At 34.8% G+C, this 22,984-nt stretch overlaps 1 protein-coding gene across 1 annotated transcript in view; it reads left to right on the top strand.

The window, feature by feature from the left end:
• SEMA3A (semaphorin 3A) overlaps positions 1–22,984 on the top strand; it is a 203,356-nt gene that overhangs the window by 59,431 nt on the left and 120,941 nt on the right. The window contains exon 4 of the mRNA XM_077757607.1: positions 16,847–16,966. Within this exon, the coding sequence (XP_077613733.1) occupies positions 16,847–16,966 (120 nt within the window). The remainder of the gene's footprint in view (positions 1–16,846; positions 16,967–22,984) is intronic.

Below are 22,984 nucleotides of genomic sequence, written 5' to 3'. Positions count from 1 at the left end.
AGAGCCTGCTTCGGGTTCTGCCCCTCCGCTGCTCACACTCTGGCTCTCNTTAAAAATTTCTAATATAAAATATATATAGTAGATATTATTTTATGTCTTAGATCTTGTTGGATGTCTAAAATGCAAGAAAAAATCTAGATGTTTTGTATATATTGGCATTTAGAAGAAATTTATCTTAGATGCTTAAAGGCACACATTAACTTTGTGTGTGTGTGTGTGTGTGTGTGTGTGTGTGTGTATGATGTAGAGGTGGAATCTGAGTTGATGGGGAAAGAACACATCAGTCTGGTAACCGTGTTGGCTATTGGTGAAGGAAAGTAGATAAAGACTACAAAGCACAGGCTTTGATTAATTACATATTAGCAAACATGGCAAATTTCATCCTTGAAAATTTCATTTTAAATATAGTGGTGATAAGTTACGTTGCACCTTCATAGTACAGTAAACATTTTTCTGACTATGTGAAAGTGGACCAAAAAAATGTTCCGTCAAGGGGCACCTAGGTAGCTCAGTTGGTTAAGTGTCTGATTTCAACTTAGGTTATGTTGTCACCATTCATGAGTTTGAGCCCCACGTTGGGCTCTTTGCTGACAGCTCAGAGCCCGGAGTCTACTTCACATTCTGTGTCTCCCTCTCTCTCTGCCCTTCCCTCTGCTCATGGGCGTGGGTTCTCTCTCTCTCTCTCTCTCTTTCTCTCTCTCAAAAATAAGTGAGCATTAAAAAAAAAAAACACAACTATGTTCTGTCAAATATTAAAGTGTCCCAAGTTGATACTTGGACAGGAATAAAGAGAAAAAACAATGAAGTAGGAGTCCAGAGAACTCAGAAATGTTATGTTGATACCCTCAATGAGTCATTAACTATACTTATGCAAGTGCTTTAATTTCTGGAGTGCTTTATTATTTTATCCATTAAATGAGACATAACGTATTTTACAATTGTGAGATACAAGTTTAAGAGTTTTAATGAAAATTATTTGAAAGAAAAAAATACTTCATAAGTGTAAGGCAAAAAAAACACCCATAACTGAATATATTAAAAAAATTATTAACATCAAAATGCCATGTTTATCATTAACAGACTATTTTGAAAGATTTCAATGTGATCATAACTACGGATGGGTAGAAATAGAGATTTTACTGGCATGCACCTGTGACTTTTAAAAACAGACTGTCTCCATTTCTGTTAAAGTTTAACAGGTGAAGACATGAATATGTGTAATTATAGAGAATCTTTTTCGTGTCAAGTACTATGATAATTTAAATGCTATTGTGTAAATGTAATTTTAATGATAACTTTATGAGGTGGCTATCACTACTATTTTCTTGATCAGGAAATACAATGATTTAGAATATTCATTCAAAATCCTTTCATCCATAATTTTAGAACATTTTGAGTACTGTGCTAGAAGTGGAGATAAGAATTTCTGTGCCTCTCATGAAATTTTTGGTTATTTGGCATACATGCATTTGAATTCATCTGTTAACACACAGAAAATGAACACTAAAGTTCTAATAAATACTTCACCTATTCTGGTCACATCAAGGGTGTGAGTGTAATAACAACCAGCTCACAGTCTCACAGTATTCCTGTAAGACTCAATCATAAATGAAATTATCACATACACTATAATGCATGGTACAAATATTACCTGCTATTAGTATTAGTGATCCATGTACTGGGGTTGCTTAGGCAATTTCTAAGTTTAAAGATCATTCATGAAATTAATTTGATCCTCTTTAAAGATCATGACCACTATAGTGTTACACTATTCTGAATTCAGTTCAGTTTGGAAGTTGAAGATAATATGATACTTATCTGACAAATTATCTGGATTTTATAATATAGCCAAGTACTGAGCATATTTGATATAGTGATTGAATCAGCTTATTCATTTACTAAGATGCAGATAATCTTTAATGTTTGTGGTTTCCAAAATTCACCTCAGTGCATTTCCTTTATCTTATATGGCTCTCTTCTCCTCTTCCTCTCTGACCTCCCTTCTCCTCCCCTCTGGTATCAGCACTAAACACCAAGGGATTCTGGTGTTAACACACAGATGCAATTAGTTTAGCAGCTGCTATAAAGTCATGATCTGCATAGTGCTGTAAGGGTAACCCTAATTACGATCTCAGAGGTTTACTCTCTAAGAAGGACAACTTTATTTTATGTTCCAGGCTTATTGAAAATTCTTACAGGTTTCAGGGAACTAAATTGAAAGGAACTAAGACATACAGTTTGCTAAGTCTGATACAAGGTATTAATGTCACCTGATTATTTCCTATCACCTTGTAATATTTTGAAGACTTACAAATCATACCCCATACATTATGGTAGAGATAGGTGTGCATTGAGTTATTTAAATTTCTGAAGATTTAATGATATGGAAGTATTAGCCTTACTAATCTTTTCAAAAGTCTACTAATTAATCTAACATGATAAAATGTTTGTGTTTTGGTTATTACTTTGCATTCTATTGAATTATATCAATTCAATTGCTGTATATTTTGTTTTCTCTTTGTTAGCACTTATTCTCTAAAAGAAAAATGCAAAGGTTTTCATATATTTTGGTTAAAAATATATTTTTCTCTAGCTGTAAATACTAAATACCAAACACTATACAATATATTCAAATAGGAAAATAGATTTCTTACTATTTTTCTGATAACCCATCTTATTCCTTTAACAATGCTTTTCATTGACCTATCATTCAAAATATATTTTGTACATTTCAAATGCATTTTATTAAAATTTATTTTCTTTTTAGATAACTTCATTTATGTACCATAATTTACATATGTACATTTCATTTAAATAAGATACATGGCATTTGTTCCTTAGTTTGGACTTTAATATATAGACACATTTTTCCCATTTCTTTCTTAATATATGATTTTAGAAAATAGCAATTAGTTGGCTTCCTGGATTTGGAACATTTCTTTCCTGATAATAAACATAAAAAACAGCTTTGGTATTTTTACCAATAATTTCTTAATCACTTAGCAAGAAATATTAAGGGTAAAGGGTTTTTAAGATTTTACATCCAATACCCGAGTTTTGAAGTGACGTGGATGGTTTGATAGGAATTCTGCACTATATCTTGAGTAAATAGTAGTCAGCTGTGACATATGGACAATAATTCCTTTCAAAGGGTTCTTATGAGGCTGAAAGCCACAGGAATGAGGTTTAGTAGGTTTTGCAGCCATCAGGACTCCAAGATAGAATTGTAACCAAAATAGGAACTGACCTGAACATTTATAGAAAAGTAAACTAATGACCTGCTTGAATGCTCTCCATGGTTTCTAGAATCTGAGTTTACGGTTTTCCTCTGGTTTTAGGGCTTCCTTAAGAAGTCCTCTAGAAATAAAGCTCCTTTAAACAGACTATCCTGGAGAAAGTGCTGTCTTTTCAGTATTGGATACACACACACACACACACACACACACACACACACACATTTTCAAAGTGGGTCATTCTTAAGAGTCTGATTGAGATGGTTAAGACAACACAGTCACCTGGGAGGTCAGTATATGCCACTAGATTGAATCTTCATAGTTCCTGTACATCCATAGTTCCTGAAACTACATAGTCCGCTGAGTGTAGCATCATACAGAAAATTGAACCCCTTCCCATCCTCCCAGGCAGCTGGAAAGATACACACCATCATTTCTCATGGCTCAGTTTTGTATCAAACACATATGTTAAATCAGCAGCTGAAATTCAAGCAGCTATCCACAAAGATGGACTTTGTGGTAAAGAAGGAATCTGCATCCTTAGAGACATTTATATTTCCTTTCTTTCTACGTATATGTGTAGATCAAGGGAGAAAGAGAATATAAATGGGTCTTAGACTGCTAGTAATGACATTTCTGACAACAACATTACTCTAAATTTATTTTTTTTCCTTTGGTGGAAGTGAATATACCAGATATATTCCTAATATGCTTTCTTGGTGTAGCAGGCTCTACACTTTTCCATTGTTGGGACAGGTCTATATTAAGGGAGTGAAATGCTCATGAACTTTTCCATTGTTGTAACTTGAGAGTTGTAATTTGAAAAAAAATTATATATAATATTATTGGACAGAGTCCCTGAATAAGAAGATAAATGCAATCCAGATAACTCTATTCTGACTGCTATTATTCACCTTTACTTTCATTTTTGATATTTTTCCTGGTGCTTAAAATCCACTTTGTTATTCACAATAACATTTCTATTGAGGGATTAACTTCCTTGACCCTGTTTTGCAAATGAAAACTGAATACATGCTAAGCTGGTAAAAGAATCTGTTTCAAATCAATAGCTCTCTGTATCTTCTTTGTTTATCCTACTAAACCATCTCTCTTTGCACTAAGTTTCAATAAAACCAAATGGCAACCGTATGACTGTTAGAAATATTTTGAACATCATTGGAAATCAAAATTTCAACCATCTGAGATGAACAAAAAAAGCAGATTCTCATAACATTGCTATTGTTGGAAACATTTCAAAGCGTATTGTCATACACCTGAATTTTGGGGCATTTTTGCAATTCTTGAGGGATTTATTTTTATATTTGTGTCCTTAGTTGTTATTTTTTAATGCTGTGATGTTTTAATGCTATGATAGCATGTCTATCAAATTTATCATGGCTCAAATTACAAGACCTTCCTTAGCAACACTATTTTTTGCCAAGTAAATGCAATTGAGAATTTGAAGCCACACATGAATCTTAAGTTTCAGCACAGTCCAAAATGCACATTAGTCATTGAAATTCATTTACTTTTTTAAAGAGAATTTAATTTACTTTTTTAAGGATATATCTGACCTTTTTTTTAAAGGTCGAAGTTGACATAAACTTTATTTTTTTTTAATTTTGTTCTAAGGACTTCAAGGCATGTTATTTTGTTGTAATGGAGAGTTGAATTATTTCCTAATTCTACAGAAATCGTATGGCTTTGTTAAGTCTCAAAACCTTGATGTATAATCAAGGGAGATAATTTTTCATGGGCCTTTCACACAATTGTCCCTGTCTGATGAATAGAGGACCTGACTGCCTATTTTACAGAAAATTTTAATGGATAGGTGTAGGATATTTATGCAGTGAAGAGACTTGGAAGATAGTGTTTCCCTCTTAAACAAAAGGCTGGTTTGCAAGCCTTGAGCCATAGAGATTGTGTCTCCCTTGGGGTTAAGGGCAGGTATGCTTACTGTCCAGTACAATAAACTGACATCTTCTCAATATATAATGGCCAGCATGCTTGTGACTATTATAAAATATTCAGGGTCCCTTAACCCAAGGCTTCTCTGCTACAGTGCAGCTCACTGCATGTGCAGTTGTCACCAGATCCTCTCCATATGTGCACTAGGAATTGGAGCTGGGGAAACTGGCGTGAGAATGCTGGTACAGTGACTGTTATTATTTTTGTGGGTGATAATGTCGTTTATCTCTGATGTAAGATCCATATATCTTCTGCCAGAATGCATGAAACTGTATTTGAATAACTTATCTTCTAAGTTAGAAAAAAATCACAGACCCTTTACAGTTCCTGACAATATTGGTTATAGTTATCTGTGAACATTTTAGATGATGAAAGATGATGTTCACTGTGTTCATTTTTAAATGTGATTCCCATGATGAAATTTGATGTCACTTTGGGCGTAGAGACCACTGATTTTTTTGTTTAATGTTTATTTATTTTTGAGAGAGAGAGACAGACAGTCAGAACATGAACAGGGGAGGAGCAGAGAGTGAGAGAGGAGACACAGAATCTGAAGCAGGTTCCAGGCTCCCAGCTGGCAGCATAGGGTCTGAAGCGAAGCTCTAACTCATGAACTATGAGATCATGACCTGAGCCGAAGTCAGACACTTCACCGACTGAGCCACCCAGGTGGCCTCAGACCACTGATTTTTGATGAAAGGCAGTGAAAATCTTGTCTTGCAAAAGCCACAGAAATGAGCATAATTTTCATGCATATGCTCAAATGTATGTTTACTTCTGTGTGGAGGTCAATATCAGGTAGAGTGAGCAAAGTGACTACAGTTTAAATTCAGCATTCAGAAGTAATAATAATAATAATAAGGATCACTTGAAATGAGTTTAGTATAACATGGAGTTATGAAATTACTATGTTATATATCTGAAACTAATGTAACATGATGTGTCTCCTATGCTTCAATAAAAAAAGTAAAAAAACATATCCTCATAAGTAGACTAAGCTAACACTTAATGGGAGCTTACTGAGTATTATATGTATATAGTAATAATTACAATGATCACTTGAAGTGAGCATAGTATAACATGCAGAGTTGTCAAGTTACTACATTATACACCTGAAACTAATATAACATTGTATGTCTCCTCTGCTTCAATAAAAAGGAAAAAATATCCACACAAGTGGACTAAGCTAACATTTAATAGGAGCTTAGTAAACACTAGCTGTTCTAAATGCACTGCTTTTATTAACTAACTTATGTAACTTGTAATTTGGTTATGGGATACATATTTCCTGGTGCACCTGGGTGGCTTAGTTGGTTAAGCACAGATCATGATCTCACAGTTTGTGGGTTCGAGCCCATGTCAGACTCTGTACTGACAGCATGGAGGCTGCTTGGAACTCTCTCTGCCTCTCTCCTGCTTGCATGCATATGCACACACATTCTCACTCTCAAAATAAATAAATAGGCTTAAAAAAAGATATGCATTTCCTTTCAAAGCAACTGGAAGAATCAGTTTTGTATCTTAGGAAGATACATGGAAAATGAAGTTTGCCATAAAAGATATTTTAGAAACTAGATTTTATTTATATTTTGAATTAATATATTTTCAAATAGGGCAAAATGAGATAGTAATTATTGTGTTTGAATTGCTTTGGACTGAGTCTCATATATACAAATTTAGGTTTTGTTTTGTTTTGTTTTTGGTAATCTTTTCAATTTTGGATTAAAATTTAAATGACTTGCACAGTAAGGCCAGCACTTGAAATAGCAACAGTATATGAAACTTTTGGAGATTTTACATATTTTAGATTTTTTTAAATTGGAAATTGTAATTGTACCCTCAGTGGTTGAAGTGAAATTCATACATTTGGCATTTGTTGACAAACTATTATCTAGATAGATTTAATTCAAAACTATATTTCACCCAGGTATCAGTATACATACTTTTAGAGTGTCGTAAACATTTTATAATTTCTAAGGTTCATTAGAATGATTTGGACTGTTCCTTTGGTGTTTTGGCCAATGACTTATAACTACATAGCAGGTGTTGTAGGTCAAACTGACATGTAGCATCTAATAGTCATTGGTATTGTTTGTTTATGCTCTTAATATTCAGGTTTGGATTTCTACTCATTTTCAGTGGATATGCTGACCACCATATCATAGATTTAAAATGAACTCTGGAAATAAATTTTTTGGATATGCTCTGTCTCAAGGTTATGATCAACTTTTTGACTATTTTTCTTTGATTTGTTCATGTAGCAATAAAAATCACCCTTATGTCCATAGGACATCACAGAACTTTCCTAAAGTTCTATTTATATCAATTAATTTTCATATAGTTTTCTTTAACACATTTTTAGGGGTGGTAAGGAAAACAGGATGCAAAATTATAGTATCTAAAAAATTGACACTATTTCAGGAGACTGAGAATCTTAAACTTTGTTTTTAGCTTTTATGCATTCAGAACAGAGCACTCTTGGAGATTGTCATAATCATATTCAAATTGAGTGCTCAGCACACTAATTATATTATACTCTATCCTATATGCTATACAACATATTAAATATAGTCTGCATGTGTGTTTATATGTACATGTGTGCATGTGTGTGAATCAAAATATTTTTTTAGTATTGCATTTGAAGTGATACCAAATTTAGTATAACTGTTGATTCTAAATGTTAATATACATTTTAAAAAGAAGAACCAGGGTCGCCTAGATGGCTCAGTCAGTTAAGCGTCCAACTTCGGCTCAGGTCATGATCTCACAGTTTGTGGGCTCGAGCCCCGCATCGGACTCTGTGCTGACAGCCAGCTCAGAGCCTGGAGCCTGTTTCAGATTCTGTGTCTCCCTCTCTCTCTCACCCTCCCCTGCTCACGCTGTCTCTCTCTCTCTCTCTCTCTCTCAGAAATAAATAAAACATTAAAAAAATTTAAAAAGAAGAACCATTTGCATTTGGAAACAACTAGAATAATCAACTAATAATTCGTATTTTTTCTTTTTAAATGGACCAAATCCATGTTCCCCTTATTTTATATTACAATGAGTTGTTTTATGGCAGTAAGTTACAGCCTTTTATAAACTAGGGTTTGATCAGACACCAGAACTTGTATGAGTGATGTTGAAAAGGATTTTGTAACAGGGACTTGAGTTTATACAGTTGTGGAAGATGATGAAGAAATGTATGGATTTCTGGAATCTGTTGCCTCTCAGTCAGGTCACGGGCTTGACATTGTTGTAAGTCACCAGGATTGGCGTTAGGGAAGAAAAGCTGACATTAAGTGGGAAGAGGAAGGACAGATTGAAACTTGTAAGGATAAACTGTGACCCACAAGGACAAACTAGAATCAATATCTCTTTCACCACCTCCAACTTTGATGACTTGAGTGACTTAGGGAAGAAGCTGGTGCTTTTTGCTATGGAGCTTCACAGGTACCAGCACCAGGTCTTATAGAAGCTAATAAATAAGATCTGGTAGAGGGTGGAGGAGGGGCAGGCCCAGTGTTAACACAGTGGCCAGCAGATCAGAACAGCTTTGAGAATTTAATGGTTGCAGTTCAACTTGTGCCTTGCACATCTCATGCAAGATATTTTATGGCCAGTCTTAACCAATTTATGGAAAAGGGAATTCTACACTGTAGTTGCAGCTTATCTAAGTTGACATGGTACAATTCTGTCACAACTTTTTAACAATTGCTGCATTTGCTACTTGACTGACAGTGATTCATGCCATCTACCACTTTGATGAAAAGAGTGATTATAATTTATAGTCATCCACTCATGGAAGACTAGAATTTCATGAAAATTCTAATGAACAACAAGTAATTTGCCTTTATAACAAAAATGGGCACAGATTGATATTTCATACCAATTTTATTAAGTCCCCATGTCTCCTGAGCACCAAGCATGGGCTTAAACCCCCTTATCTGTCCTTAAAAGGAGGGAACAATTCATAATAGTTCCTTCCCAAGATATTGCACAGTATATGAATGGTGTAAGAGGTAAGCGTGTGTGGAAATAAACCAAATAAACATGTGATTTCCTATTTTATGAATAAGATAGGGGCACCTGAGCGGCTCAATTGGTTAAGTATCTGACTTCAGCTCAGGTCATGATCTCATCACTCATGGGTTCAAGCCTCATGTCCAGCTCTGTGCTGACAGCTCAGACCCTAGAGCCTTCTTTGGATTCTGTGTCTTCCTCCCTCTTATCTCTGCCCCTTCCTCATTCATGGTCTGTTTTTGTCTGTCTCACAAAAGTAAATAAACATTAATTTTTTTAAAAAAAAGAATAAGATAACCAGCTATTGGTTGATTAGTAAATATTAAAATATTATGCTAAGTACTTTACATAGTATATCCTTAATCTCATAGTTGAGACTGTGACTCAGAGATCCTACGTAACTTTCTGATAGCCACACAGCAAATGAAAAATGTTGCCTGAATAATTCTAAGCCATGTCTGACTGACTTTTAAAGCATCATATTAAAACCCCATGCTATTTCTCTTTTGTTATTAATTTATTACTTTTCCTTTATATGTTTTTTTTAAGTTTATTTATTTAAGTGATCTCTGTACCCAACAATGGACTTGAGATTATGACCCCACAATCAAGAGTCACATAACTTTTCTTACTGAGCCAGCCATATGCCCCTATATGTTTTTCTTAAATTCTCTGAGAATACCTTTTCAAGTTTAAGTATCTATCTTAGAAAACCTAACATCTTTATTAAATATTAATATAATCAAAATAAAATTCTTAAGGTCCAAATTTTCATTGTATTCAGAAGTTATTTCTAAAATTAATATATGTAATATATATGCACGCATATATCTGTATATGTATGTATTTATAGATAGTATATATAAATTACAAATTATATATGGATTATTTTAAGTGGTTAAAGATTAATCTCTATTAGAAAATATGTTAAAAGAACATTTTATATTACTATTTAAATAATAGCATTTAATACTTTGGACATTAAGACTCCAACCAAAAATATTTTCACTTTTTATATTAGATAAGGCAGAGGGTAAAAAGAGAGGTATATGTGAATGAAATCAGCCATTCCTCTAAAATGTGGATTTCATTTTTATTTCTCCTTCCTCATGGCTATATCTCATATGTAATTAAAGGTACAGATTGTCTCCCTTATTTGAGTATTAGATTCTCTTATGAGAAAGCATATATATTAGGATTAAATATGCCAACTAATTCTAGCCACAGTAAGAGTCTTTAATTTTTTTATGTTTATTTTATTTTTGAGAGAGAAAGAGAGAGAGAGAGAGACAGTACAAGTGGGCAGAGGGCAAAGAGAGAGGTAGACACAGAATCTGAAGCAGGCTCCAGGCTCTGAGCTGTCAGCACAGAGCCTGATGCGGGGCTCAAACTCGTGAACTACAAGATCATGACCTGAGCCAAAGTTGGACTTTTCACTTAACTGACGTTAAGCCACCCAGGTGCCCCAATAAATCTTTTTAGATTGTAACTCTACCTATTTGATGTAAATCATGGACTTAGTTGCTTTAAGGCATGAGCACTTTGCATAAAATTGCAAACCACATACTATGGTTGAAATTAGAGTGGAGATTTTTGACTACTTAAATAGTTCTCCTGGTTTGGCAGGAAAAATTTTAGGTTGGTTTCACATAATATTTTATAATGGTATGTTTCTATTTGAATGTAAGATGAAGAAAGTTTATGCTAGGTACTTTTTATGGACCACCCACAATCAAATAACTCCAGTGAATGGTACAAATGTGATAATTAGATTGATATCACAATATGAAAGAAAATATAAGCTAAAATATAGATATTACTGGTTTCTCTGGTCCATATGGAATTTCAAAGTGAAATTGCTTAAAAGTCCTTTAAGTCGTAGAAGAGAATCTCATTGGTTGAGTTTTGCTGATACCATGGTCTATAGTGTCTAAGTATATAATCATTTTGACTGAGTTTGAAGGTTTCAAGTAATTTGAAAGGAAGATGTTTATAGAATTTAATTAGTATTTCTAGAACTTCAGAACACTCAATCTGAGTCAAAACATCAGTCAAATAGGGCATCTTAACACAGGTGAGTATTTAAAATGATTTGGTAGTCTTGTGTAGGAGTCTTCATTTAGTCTATCACGTCATTCAGGCCACTTTGAAATGTAATTTTCACCTGTTACAGGTTTAAGATGTTATAGTTCAATTAATATAAATAGGCTTACATTTTAAATAATTAGCCATGAAATGACTGACACCAATTTTGTTGTCCTAGTTGAATCATTATTTTTAAAAAATTTTCTGAAATTGAAGCACAACAAAACAGCATTCAGGTGGACAGGTTAGTTGGTTTTGTTATTCTATAATATTTCTTGATAATGAAGGTGAAAATGTCTCCCAAAATGGATAGAACAGCCTACTCACCATATTACAACGTGCATGTTAAGCAATTCCAGGTCACAAATTCAACATATTATAATGAGAACACAGCTAAGTCTTGGTTTTATTACCTGTGCCTCTTTGAAGAAGACATATCTAATAACATCCTTTAATGAATGCTGAGGTATTAGGAAGACATGATTATGGATGATTGGGTCACAGCTGTAATAGCACAGTGTTAAAAGAAAAAAAGACAAAACATTATTGCTAGATAAGTATGGAACAGCTTACATAGAGGGATGAAGCAAGTGACAGGAACAATCTCACGGATTACTGCTTTGGCACGAAGATTCTAGTATTCAGCCAGCTTGCCAAATAAATTGACCAGAGAAAAAGAAAGTCAACAGATTAACTTCAGGAATTAAGCTTATTAATGGATTTTCTTGCAGAAATGTATCCACCCATCATGATACAAAAAGGATTCTTTTGCTTTCCCAGATGATAGATTAAACATTAAAATATTTCTACGTAAACTACTGAGGGGACAGAGACTTTTTTCTTTTAAATGAACGCTCACTGACCTGAGGCAATGCTACAGTATAACCATTCATTTGGGGCGGATTTTTATTTGAACCAGAACAAGTTGTTAGATTTAATCATGAACTGAATATATTTGAATAGAAATTGTTCATCTCTTATTTCGAGTAACATTTCACTGCTCCATCCATAATTTAAGAACATGCAAGGAGGTAATTGGAATTGGAGGTAAATTACTTTCTTTTGTAGAAAGTATAATTATTGGAAGTTAGTTAAAAACACCTCAATTCTGTTTTAATTTTCATGCATGGAGCAGTTGTTTTGACAGATGGATGGACTTTATTTTTGTAACCGTCCGGGAAAAGTCTGCGTAACATAGTCTAATCAGTGCTACATATTTGTAATGTTTGTTTTTGAATCACAGTGCATTTGGCTCCTATATCTTTTTTTCTGGGGGTAGGCATTTTCTTTCTGATTTATTTTTCCAGGCTTATATCTCTTTTGTGTAATACGTCTATCAATTTAATCTGAAAGCACTAGAAACCTTCACAAAACAAGTGTGAATGGTTTGTCACTAAGGATGATGAATCATTGTTCCTCAGGTGCGGCCGTGGGGGTTACTGGTTTATTACTGCCTTTATTTTTACTTCTAGGCAAAGTTAACAATTCATAATGCTGTTGGTCTGGAGTACATTTCAGTAAAATAAGAGGTCAGTATGGTTGCCTGACTCTTGGGAAGCCAACTTGTTGCTAAACTTGTCTGTGTATATCAACTTAAACTCCAAAAAGGATCAAGGTTTGAAAAATGAATTCATTTTGAACTGATTACATTTTCTTTATTACGCTGTAAATCCGCCGGTGCTGAGCAAAGCAGTGCAGTAGTTTAATGCCAAAAAGTACATTACATTCGAAGTTTTAAGAATCGTCATGGTTCAAGAAAAGGTCAGAATCACTCTTCTTCTGTCTCCTTAGAACAGAAATGTGTGAAGTGTGTTTCCTTTTTCTGCCATGCTTCCTTCTTTTTTAGAGGAATGTCCAGGCTGCTTCCAAATAAAATGAATATCCTGTTTTGGAACATTCAAAAAACAAAAACAAAAACAAAAATCCTTGGCAGCACCAAGCTAGAGAGTGAAGGCAAATGAATGACAGAATTGATAGTCTTTTATGTAGGTTTTCTTTTTAAAGAACAATCCTTACTAACAATGTCTCTTTCAAATTTTTGGTTTTTCTCTGTCCAGTACTTTTAATTCACTGTTTCCTTGCAGCTATTTTTAGCTGACTTTGAAAGTACTTCATTCAGTTTCTTTGTTTCATTTCAAATGTCTTAACCTATTCTATAAACCCAAGAAATTTCTCTCCATTCTATTTGCATAAAGCTTCATTTCAAAATAATATTGAGCTAGCCCTGGGGCATGGCAGCATTACAACCTGCTGCCAACTAGGAGAGTTACTGGGGAAATGAAGGGGATCATTCCAGGCCTTAGGCCAATAGGGTGGGTCGAGTCCCTTTGTAGCACAGATAGACTCTGTTATCAGTATTCTCAGTAGAACCCTTTGCCAGGTTTCACAGCTACAGTCCTGTGACTGATTTTTTTTCCAGCAGCTCTGTAGAGGGATAGCTGTCATATTATAGTGATACTTCTTTGATAGTTAATAGAAAACAAACTAAAATTATGATATCCAGCGTGGCTCAATTTTCTAGTTTTAAGAACCCTGAGTGTTTCAATTACTAATTTTTGCTTTTCAGTTACCCAGTTATAAGAGAAATAAACCTACACGTGTATTGATTTTAGGATTCATAATAGTTGCAGAGATGACATGAGTCTCCATTTGTCTTTACAGGTACCCATGCTCATAAAATGTTTCCTTTTATTGCTGTTGTGGAGAACTAGGGTCTATTCTCAGACTTGTAGGATGCACTCAGGTATTACTAATGGGATTAGAGAATTTGGATTTGTTTTCAAAATTGCATGCATGTCTTTCAAGGCATGGCAGGCAGACTGAAAGCCTGTTCTTTTCTAAAATGAACAAGATGTCCATCTGGTTCTGCCACCATTATTTATTAGAATATTCGTTTGCTTACCAATATATACACAGCCAGTTTCTCAGTTTCAACATATGGTGCCAGAACTGGTTATTTATAATCATGAACGCTATAGTATTGAGTCCACAATTAGGGATGGCTGTCTTTATGTAAAAGAAGAGTATGTGGCCACCTACATGTTTCAAAAAAAGGGGTACTATGAAACATTTTTCTGAAAATGGCTTTTTTGCAAATGACTAAATATTCTTGAAGGTACAAATAAGTCCTTTGGGTAAGACTCATGAATGCCTCATTTATAAATGAGTTTATCAGATGTTTCCCTCTCCACAACCTCTTTCCCTTGCCTAGACATTCATACCCTAACCTCTTGGGAGGAGAGAGATTGTTGCAGAATGGGCAGTTTGTTGTTGAGAGACTTGGAAGTTAGGTTCTGTCTGTTTCATCTAAGATGTACCTTTAAATATGGGTAAGATCCATATACTCTTTAAGTTAGGAAGTTTTTCTTCGCAGCAACTTTCAAACTTAATTGATTTCAGAGCTTAATTTTATATGCTATAATGCTTTACCAGACACAAGAGTCAGGATTTAAGTGACAAAACAGTGGGAGAAATTAGATGTTTATTTTAGTTACTTCCCTAAACTCCTCAGCATATGTTAAGAAAGTATGAGGAGTCATAACTTGGAAGTTACATATTTTTCCCTAAGTAGGTCTCATTTATCTTTGGGGGCAGTATATTAACAGGATACCCTTAGGTTTCATCCCCTAAAAATATCAGTGGTGATGGAAAGCAATTACAATCATTCTGCTTAAGTTTGGTTGTCTGCTCCTTATTTTATAGGGGCAATAAAATTAAGACCAAAATTATCAGCTGCAAACACAGAATATAAACATCATGCCGAAATGTACCTACATCACTGTAACACCTCGGTTATAAACTCCGACTGACCACATAAAATCCAAATGCATTCTGAGCTTTCACTTGAAAAGCCATATGTTACCAAGAGTGAATTTGGAAGTGGTACACACTTTAAGGTGCAGGGATCAACACAGTCTTCTATTGTGATTGCCAGCCTTGCTCCCATTAGGGTCTGCTTTTCATTTTTATCTGTGTCTCTAGTTACATATTTGGTTCTTATTTCCAAATGTTTAAGGGAAAAACACAAACTTAGGATAATCTGTAATCAATAACAAAATAGTTTTAATGAAGTTTTTATTAGTTAGCATATGCATATTCATGTGGCTGTTTTCAAAGCAGATATGATGTATTCCATGGTGAACTCGTATTTTTTACTTATTTGTGTTTAATTGTATGGTTAACAGCCCATAAAGATTTTATTTGAAGCTATTTTCAGTTTGGTTTTTTCTTTACTTTTTTCTTTTTAATATTGATATAGATCCATCTTTTTAAAAATAATTTTATGGGGCACCTGGCCGGCTCAGTCAGGTAAGGGTCCAATTCTTGATTTTGGCTCAGGTCACGATTTCTTGGTTTCCGAGATCAATCCCTGCATCAGGCTCTGAGCTAACAGCATGGAGCCTGCTAGGTATTCTCCCTCTCCCTCCTTCTCTGCCCCTCCCCCATTTGTGTGTGCACACATGCTCTCTCTGAAATACATAAATGAACATTTAAAAACTAATAAAAATATTTTGCAAAAATGAAGTCTTTTCTGCTCTGGATTTTTTGGGCAATAAAATTATCAGTTTATAGTCTGATTATCTCATTCCACACCCCCCTCAAATCTTTCATCAACAGGGACGAAAGGCTGAGATTCCTGTTTGTTTATAGAAAAACAACTTCTTTCAAGCACCTGTAGATAGAATATATAGAAAGAATATAAATTTCTCTGTCCATTTTATTTTTAAGTGATCTTTTGTTTCAGAAAATACAATGGCAGAAATGTCTAAACTATAAATAATAAGATATAACTAGAATATCCCCTAAGAACTAAGAGTTCTTACCTGTGGGATCTGTGGCTCATTTGGCAGGGGATCCATGTATGGGTTCATGGGTTCACGATGTCCACGAACTTCCTGAAAATATTAATTATAGCCACTCTATAAAAGATCTTTCCACCTACAGACCTTCAATACTCTAACATGTTCCCTATCTTATAGAAATATACTCTGTGTTGCCTTTGAGGCTGAAATGACATTTTGGAGAGAAAGCAGCGTTACTTTCTTAGGCTCCATAGAGGTTACTAACAAGCAAAACTGAAGTTCAAAGTCAAGGTGGCATCATTATTGGTTATTACTGATCTTGAAAATTCATGTTTAATAAAAAGTGGTATTATCTTTTTTTAAAATTAAACTTACAGCTTATTTTTGCAAAGAAATTTCTGTGTGTGCTTTAAGTAATTCTGTAATTAATCATATCATTTCCTGTTCCCCTCATCTCTTGAAAAGTCACCTGTGATTAATAATTATCTATTCCTTTATTCCATTTTTGTATAAATAAATTACAAATAGTTTTAATGAACAATTATGGAAGAGAATCATTTATTATCCCCCAAAGAATAATAACTTTTATACTTTATTTCATTTGATAATATGAACAAGTAATAGAAAAATAAGCCTTAAAAATGTTGTGAAAAAGACACAAAGGAAAAGAAATCTGTTCAAGCATGCCTAGCACCCTAGAGGATACCTCAGCCATGCTGACTGCTAGAACTCACTGGTTTTCCTTTTGTTTTACAGAAAGAATGTGCTAATTTCATCAAGGTGCTTAAGGCTTATAATCAGACTCACTTGTACGCCTGTGGAACTGGGGCTTTTCATCCAATTTGCACCTACATTGAAATTGGACATCATCCTGAGGTAAGCTAAAGCTGGCTTTTAGAAAATGGTATTTGTCCATGACCCCTTCTTATTCAAATGCTTCATTACTAATTTCTCCAGCTCATTTAGCTTCTGGTTTGCTATTCAGTGGGACCTACTTCAAATTCAGATGCTGTTATTAATTTAATCTGTGAATGCAAAAAGAATGAGACCGTTACTCCACAATAACTATGGAACAGGAGGAAGGAAGGAAGGAAGCATTTGCTTTTGCCTTAGATTGCAGAGTCCAGTCCGTTTTGCATGTGCAGCAGATGTCAGCAGGCTGAATGTGTACTGTTTTCTCCTTCATTTGTATATTGCCAGCTTTCTCCTCCATTTCCATCCTCAGCCGGAAGTGTCTGCCACCCCAGTTGTTTTCTTCTGCCTAGGGATTAAGGAAGGATGCCGTACATGTGCACCATGATCTGATCTCATGTTTGACCTAAATTATTCACATTTGTGTTCTTACTCAACTAAGCTTTCTTTCTGTATTTTGAGCTACAATATTGGCAGTATGGAAGAGGGAAAAAAACTATTTGTTTAATTCGGCTATTTAATATAAAAGGTGTTTCAGTGAGGAAATTAAAGTTAGGTAAATTTAAGTAAAACTGGAAAGGAGGGAAATACCGAAAGGAAAAGTTAGAGATATTGAAAGCAGTTCCATGAATTGGGCTTACCAGTAGCCTTCAACGATAAGTCCTTTTACAGTTTTTTGGCACAGAATGCCAAAAAGAACAAAAGCATTCATGTGGTGAGAAAATCATTTGTGACAGAATTTTCTTCCAAATTGGAATTCAGAGATATTCAACAAATAAAGGATTTGTTCCTCTAATATTTTTGAAATCCTAAAGATAAAATATGATTCACATGTGAGCCACTTCTCTGTAACTATACTCTCTCTCTCTAAATTTTCTTAAGGTGTCCTAAAGTGATACAAAAGTGTTCTTTCAACCCAAAGGTTTAAAAGTCAAAACAGTCTGTGATATAACATCTTTGTAGATGCCTTAGAGACTATGTGGTTTCTAGATTAAACACAATTATTATTACTTTACTGATGATCCTGGAAAGATGAAAACACTTTCCCTAGGTCTCACCAGCTCAGGCATTTGCTCCTCATCAGCCAGTTCCCCCTGTGCATCCTTCCTCCTTCTATCCCATACAAGCATGTAGAGTATACTTGCTGACATACCCAAGAGTTTTAAGTCAAAACTAACTTTACTACTTAAATTACTTGCTTTATATTGATGACATGAGGAATAATTCCCCGCACGTGATCCAGGAGACTTTGTATGCTTGACTTCCAGGAGAAATCTCTCCCTCTTTGCTTCCTTCTCATCTATTCCTATCATCAGGCACCCCCCAAATTAAGCCTGTGGTAATTGTCCCACTATTCTGCATTCTGGAGAAAGCTCTAGAGAACTCCTTCCACATTATATTGCACTTTTTCAGTGTGTGAGGGATCATGCTGTAGAGAGCAGTGGAATCAGGAGAGCTGAGCTCCTAGCACAGGTTAATAGAAGAGACATGGGCTGAGAAGTCACATCTGCCTTCTTTTCTTGTTCTACAACTTATTAGCCTTGGAGTACTCGAAACATTGTTTAACCTCTCAGACTCTGTCTTATACTACGTCAAACAAAACTGAACAAAACCCCTTTGATCCTCAGTGTCCATATATTGGAAATGAGAGGTTGACTTGTTATCTCCAACTGCCTTCCAACCCTCCTAGTAAGGGCATGACCCACTGACATTATTTGTTCTAGACACTTAAGGATTTCTAATCCCATCATTGTTAAACAAGCGTCCTATGTCCCAGAGTGGAGGGCTTTTGTCTGACCTCACTTGGTACTAGATGCTTGATCCGGAATAAGCTACTTATTTTCTTTGTTTGTCTTGTTTTATAAATGGCTGTTGTGAGAGTTTAACATTGTCCAATAGGTAGTAGGTACTGAAAAAAATGTTATCAATTTTAAAGTATAAATCTGCATCTCAGACTGTTGTCTTTTATGTTAGTAATTGTCACCTTGTACCTCACTTGAACAGATGTTATAAATTACTGCGCTGAGCTCTCTTTGTTACTAGGTGATTCTTCACTTTATCTTCAATTCTTCCATTTAAAAATTTTAAACTTAGATGATCTTGATGGCCATTTAAATTAAAAATGCTATTTGTTCTCATATTTTTATCATTTTCCCAAAAGTATTGATTTTTTTTTCTTCTTGAAGTTGCTGTTTAGTAGAGTTCACAGCATGTTTCCTTTATAACTCATTAACTATTCATTGTTCTCTTATGGGTAGGCAAGGGAAATGAAAGGTACAGGTTCAGGACCCAAGTATTTATCCAAGAAAGTGGAGGAAACCATTTCCACCCCTGAAATAAAGCATCCCTTCTAATCTCCTTTGAGGTAGAAGATTGGGATGTGAGTATTTTCCTGAGATTCTGAAACTCAGAGATTTGAAGAGAGGTCCTTCTTCAGAAGCCCAATGACCTTGATTTGCATGGCAGCTATATATTGGGAAATATTGTTCCAGACTCTTTAAGTGGTCAGAAGGAAGATGATTATGCAGTCATCTGGAGGAATTGGGGCAGTCTAGACAGTCAATCTAGGAAATTCTGGAAAACTATATTATCAAGATAGCTTGTCTAGACAATATAAAATTTAATTTTCAAATGCTTACGCTGCCTTAAGAGAGAATCTGCTTTAAGTTGATCTGTATGGTACTTAAAATCCAACCCTTGAATTTAAACAGTTAATCAGTTGTGAAGTTGAGAAGAAGAGAGAACGTGTGCTTCATACCTTTAGGAAAAGAATGAGAATAATGGAAAGATTGTAAGAAGAAGATATAATATAGTGATCAGAACAGATCACTGATTGCGGGATTAGCTCTCATGAAGTTTGAAATTAGTAACTTTATTTACAAGGATGGCTTTTCATATAGAAACAGGATGTCTTTGTCTTATATTTTAGTTTATGAGTAGCATGAATACTTTGCTGTTACCTGCCCCACACTACATAAAATAATGAAATAGTATCCGTTTTAAACTTCTGTCCTGCAGAGAGTTTACATATTACAGATAATTTTATCATATCAAAAAAAAAAAAGAAACATTTTGCTTTTCATTTTTAGTATGGCCTTGTGGACATTTTGATATTCAGTTTTTTTCCTTTGTAGTGCTCTTCCTTTAAAATAACTCATTATCTTACATTGAGCTCTCCAAATTGTTGAAACCCACTGTTAGAAAATGATGCTGTGGACTTAGATTTTCAGAGGACTCATGTCACAGAAGTAAAGACATTATTTTGAAGCAATACAGGACTCCCTTTGTGATTTAATAGCCTCAGATCTTGCAAGAAGAAGTTAGCAATTGCTTTAAGTAATGATAGTTAGTTTCCTGAGGAACCTCCACACTGTTTTCCAGAGGGGCTGTACCAGTTTACATTCCCATCAACAGTGTAGGAGGGTGCCCGTTTCTCCACATCCTTGCCAGCATCTAGAGTTCTCTGATTTGATCATTTGAGCCACTCTGACTGGCATGAGGTGGTATCTCAGTGTGGTTTTGATTTGTATTTGCCTGATGAGGAGGGATGCTGAGCATCGTTTCATGTGTCTGTTGGCCATCTGGATGTCCTCTTTGGAGAAGTCTCTGTTCATATCTTCTGCCCATTTCTTCACTGGGTTTTCTGTTTTTTGGGTGTGGAGTTTGGTGAGTTCCTTATAGATTCTGGATATTAACCCTTTATCTGATATGTCATTTGCAACTATCTTTTCCTATTCCGTTTATTGCCTATTAGTTTTGTGGGTTGTTTCCTTTGCTGTGCACAAGCTCTTAATCTTGGNGGGGGAAAGGGAGAGAGGCAAACCATGAGAGACTCTTGAATGCTGACAAAAACTGAGGACTGATGGATGTAGGGGGGAGGGGGGATGGGCATGGAGGAGGACACTTGTGGGGATGAGCACTGGGTGTTATGTGGAAACTAATTTGACAATAAACTATTTGTAAAAAAAAAAAAAGAAAATAATACACAACTTAGGTATTTATTTAGATATTTATTTGGAATTAAAAATCACAGCGGGTTACAAATTAAATTCACAAGTATCAAACATCATCAAATAAAAAATTACGATGATTAAAAAAAATAATGATAAATAGTTTGCAGAGAGAGAGAGAAAAAAAACCCTTGCTTTGTCTTCCAGTTATGAAAATAGACCTTATTTTACACTTATTGCCATCTTAATGGCAATATTCACACTCCTGAGTAGTATATTCCAAAATTTACTGTATAGTGAATGTCTTCTGACCACACACAGTATGTCATTGATTACTGTGTTAAACAGATTTTCTGTTTCCTGTAGTACTGTTGGGAATTGGTATCTCTATTAATTAACTCCAGTTCTCTAGGATGTATGTCAGTCAATTCTTGGGTATCTGCCAGTGGTTTTTGACACTGCAGATAACTGCCAGTGATGTCACATACTTTATACACATGTGTATGTTTATCATAAAATGCATGCATTGTTCACAGAAAGAATGATTCAGAGTTAGAGTAAAGATGAGTTTTGAGTTTAAACTCTCAGCGTCCATGCCATTGAAATGAAAAGTGTAAGTCATCCTTATGAGACGGAATATTCCCAAATGGCTTATAGTATATGGTATTTACCCTTCAAATTTACATCTGTTAATAAAAAAAAAAGTGTATGAATTTAGGAGGAGTATAGCTTTTCCAAAAAGTCTCTGGATGTTTTCTCAAATTCCAAATGAGCCTTTTCTATATACTGGGCAGGAAATCTAAAGCAAGAAGGACCCAGATGAGAGCTGGAAAATATTAACTCTATAAATACTCTCATAATGTCATGATCTCAATTTATGATAGAACCAAAGGAACATTAAGAAATGCAATGAAGCTTAATGGCTATCTCCAAGGTCATTTCTATGACAACCACTATATCTAGACATAAAATAAAATGTTTTGTCTGGTTCTTCCCTTTCATGAAGAATAAGACTTTGCTTTTATGCAAAACTTTGAATCAAAATGCTCTTAGTAACAGTCTTCAAGGCCAAAATGCTACTTAAGTGGTAGTTAGTGCTTTTTTTGACTAATTTATACATCTAATCTAACCTCTTCTTATTGATTTGTCTGTCTCAATATATTATGCTATTTGTCCCAATAGAGCACAGGTTTATTTCTAAGAGGAAATGTACTAAAGCTGAGAAATTTAGATGTATTGGTAAGACTTTGAGTTACTTTGGGGCAGGCAACTTCTTTCCGTCTTTCTTGGAGTACACAATGGAGTCTGAATTTACGTTGGAGTAGACTAACCTAGGTGGGAAAAGTCAGGATTCCTTGGAGATTTCTTCTTGGCTACTCATTATTTCCACCAGAGGCAGTGTGTTCCACATGTCCTCATTTGCACTGCTGACTGAGCAAAATGTTGTTAGATGATGTCATAACGGTTTCTAGGTTTTTCTTTCCTAACATTTCAATGCTTGAATCATGTTGGAAGGTGGAGTTGTACAAATTACCATGCTGAATAAATAATACCACCATTTATATTGCAAATTAAGTTTATTATAATATTTTATTATTTCTTTAATGTTTATTTTTAAGAGAGAGAGAGACTGAGCACGAGATGGGGAGGAACAGAGAGAGAGGGAGACACAGAATCTGAGGCAGGCTCCAGCCTCTGAGCTGTCAGCACAGAGTCCAGTGTAGGGCCACAACTTATGAACCATGAGATCATGACCTGAGCCGAAGTTAGATGCTTTACCAACTGAGCCACCCAGGTGCCCTTTTGCAAATTAAATTTTAAAACACTCTGATATTTGTATTTGAGAAATAGAATCATAGTTCATAAATTCTGAGGGAACTTAACAGCTCAGCAATGTATTTTTCATTAGCTATTAACATTCTAAACTCTAAATATTATCCATAAGACAGATTCTCAAAATTAATAGAACTGCCAGTTAAATGAGCTAGTAGGGGACCTAAGTTCTGATTAGAAACAAGGCTCGAAAAGAAAC

Source organism: Crocuta crocuta, unplaced genomic scaffold (assembly GCF_008692635.1).
Source record: "Crocuta crocuta isolate KB4526 unplaced genomic scaffold, BGI_CrCroc_1.0 scaffold63, whole genome shotgun sequence".
NCBI lineage: Eukaryota > Metazoa > Chordata > Mammalia > Carnivora > Hyaenidae > Crocuta > Crocuta crocuta.
The sequence above is the reverse complement of the archived record's forward strand: the minus strand, read 5'-3'. Positions and strand labels throughout refer to the sequence as shown.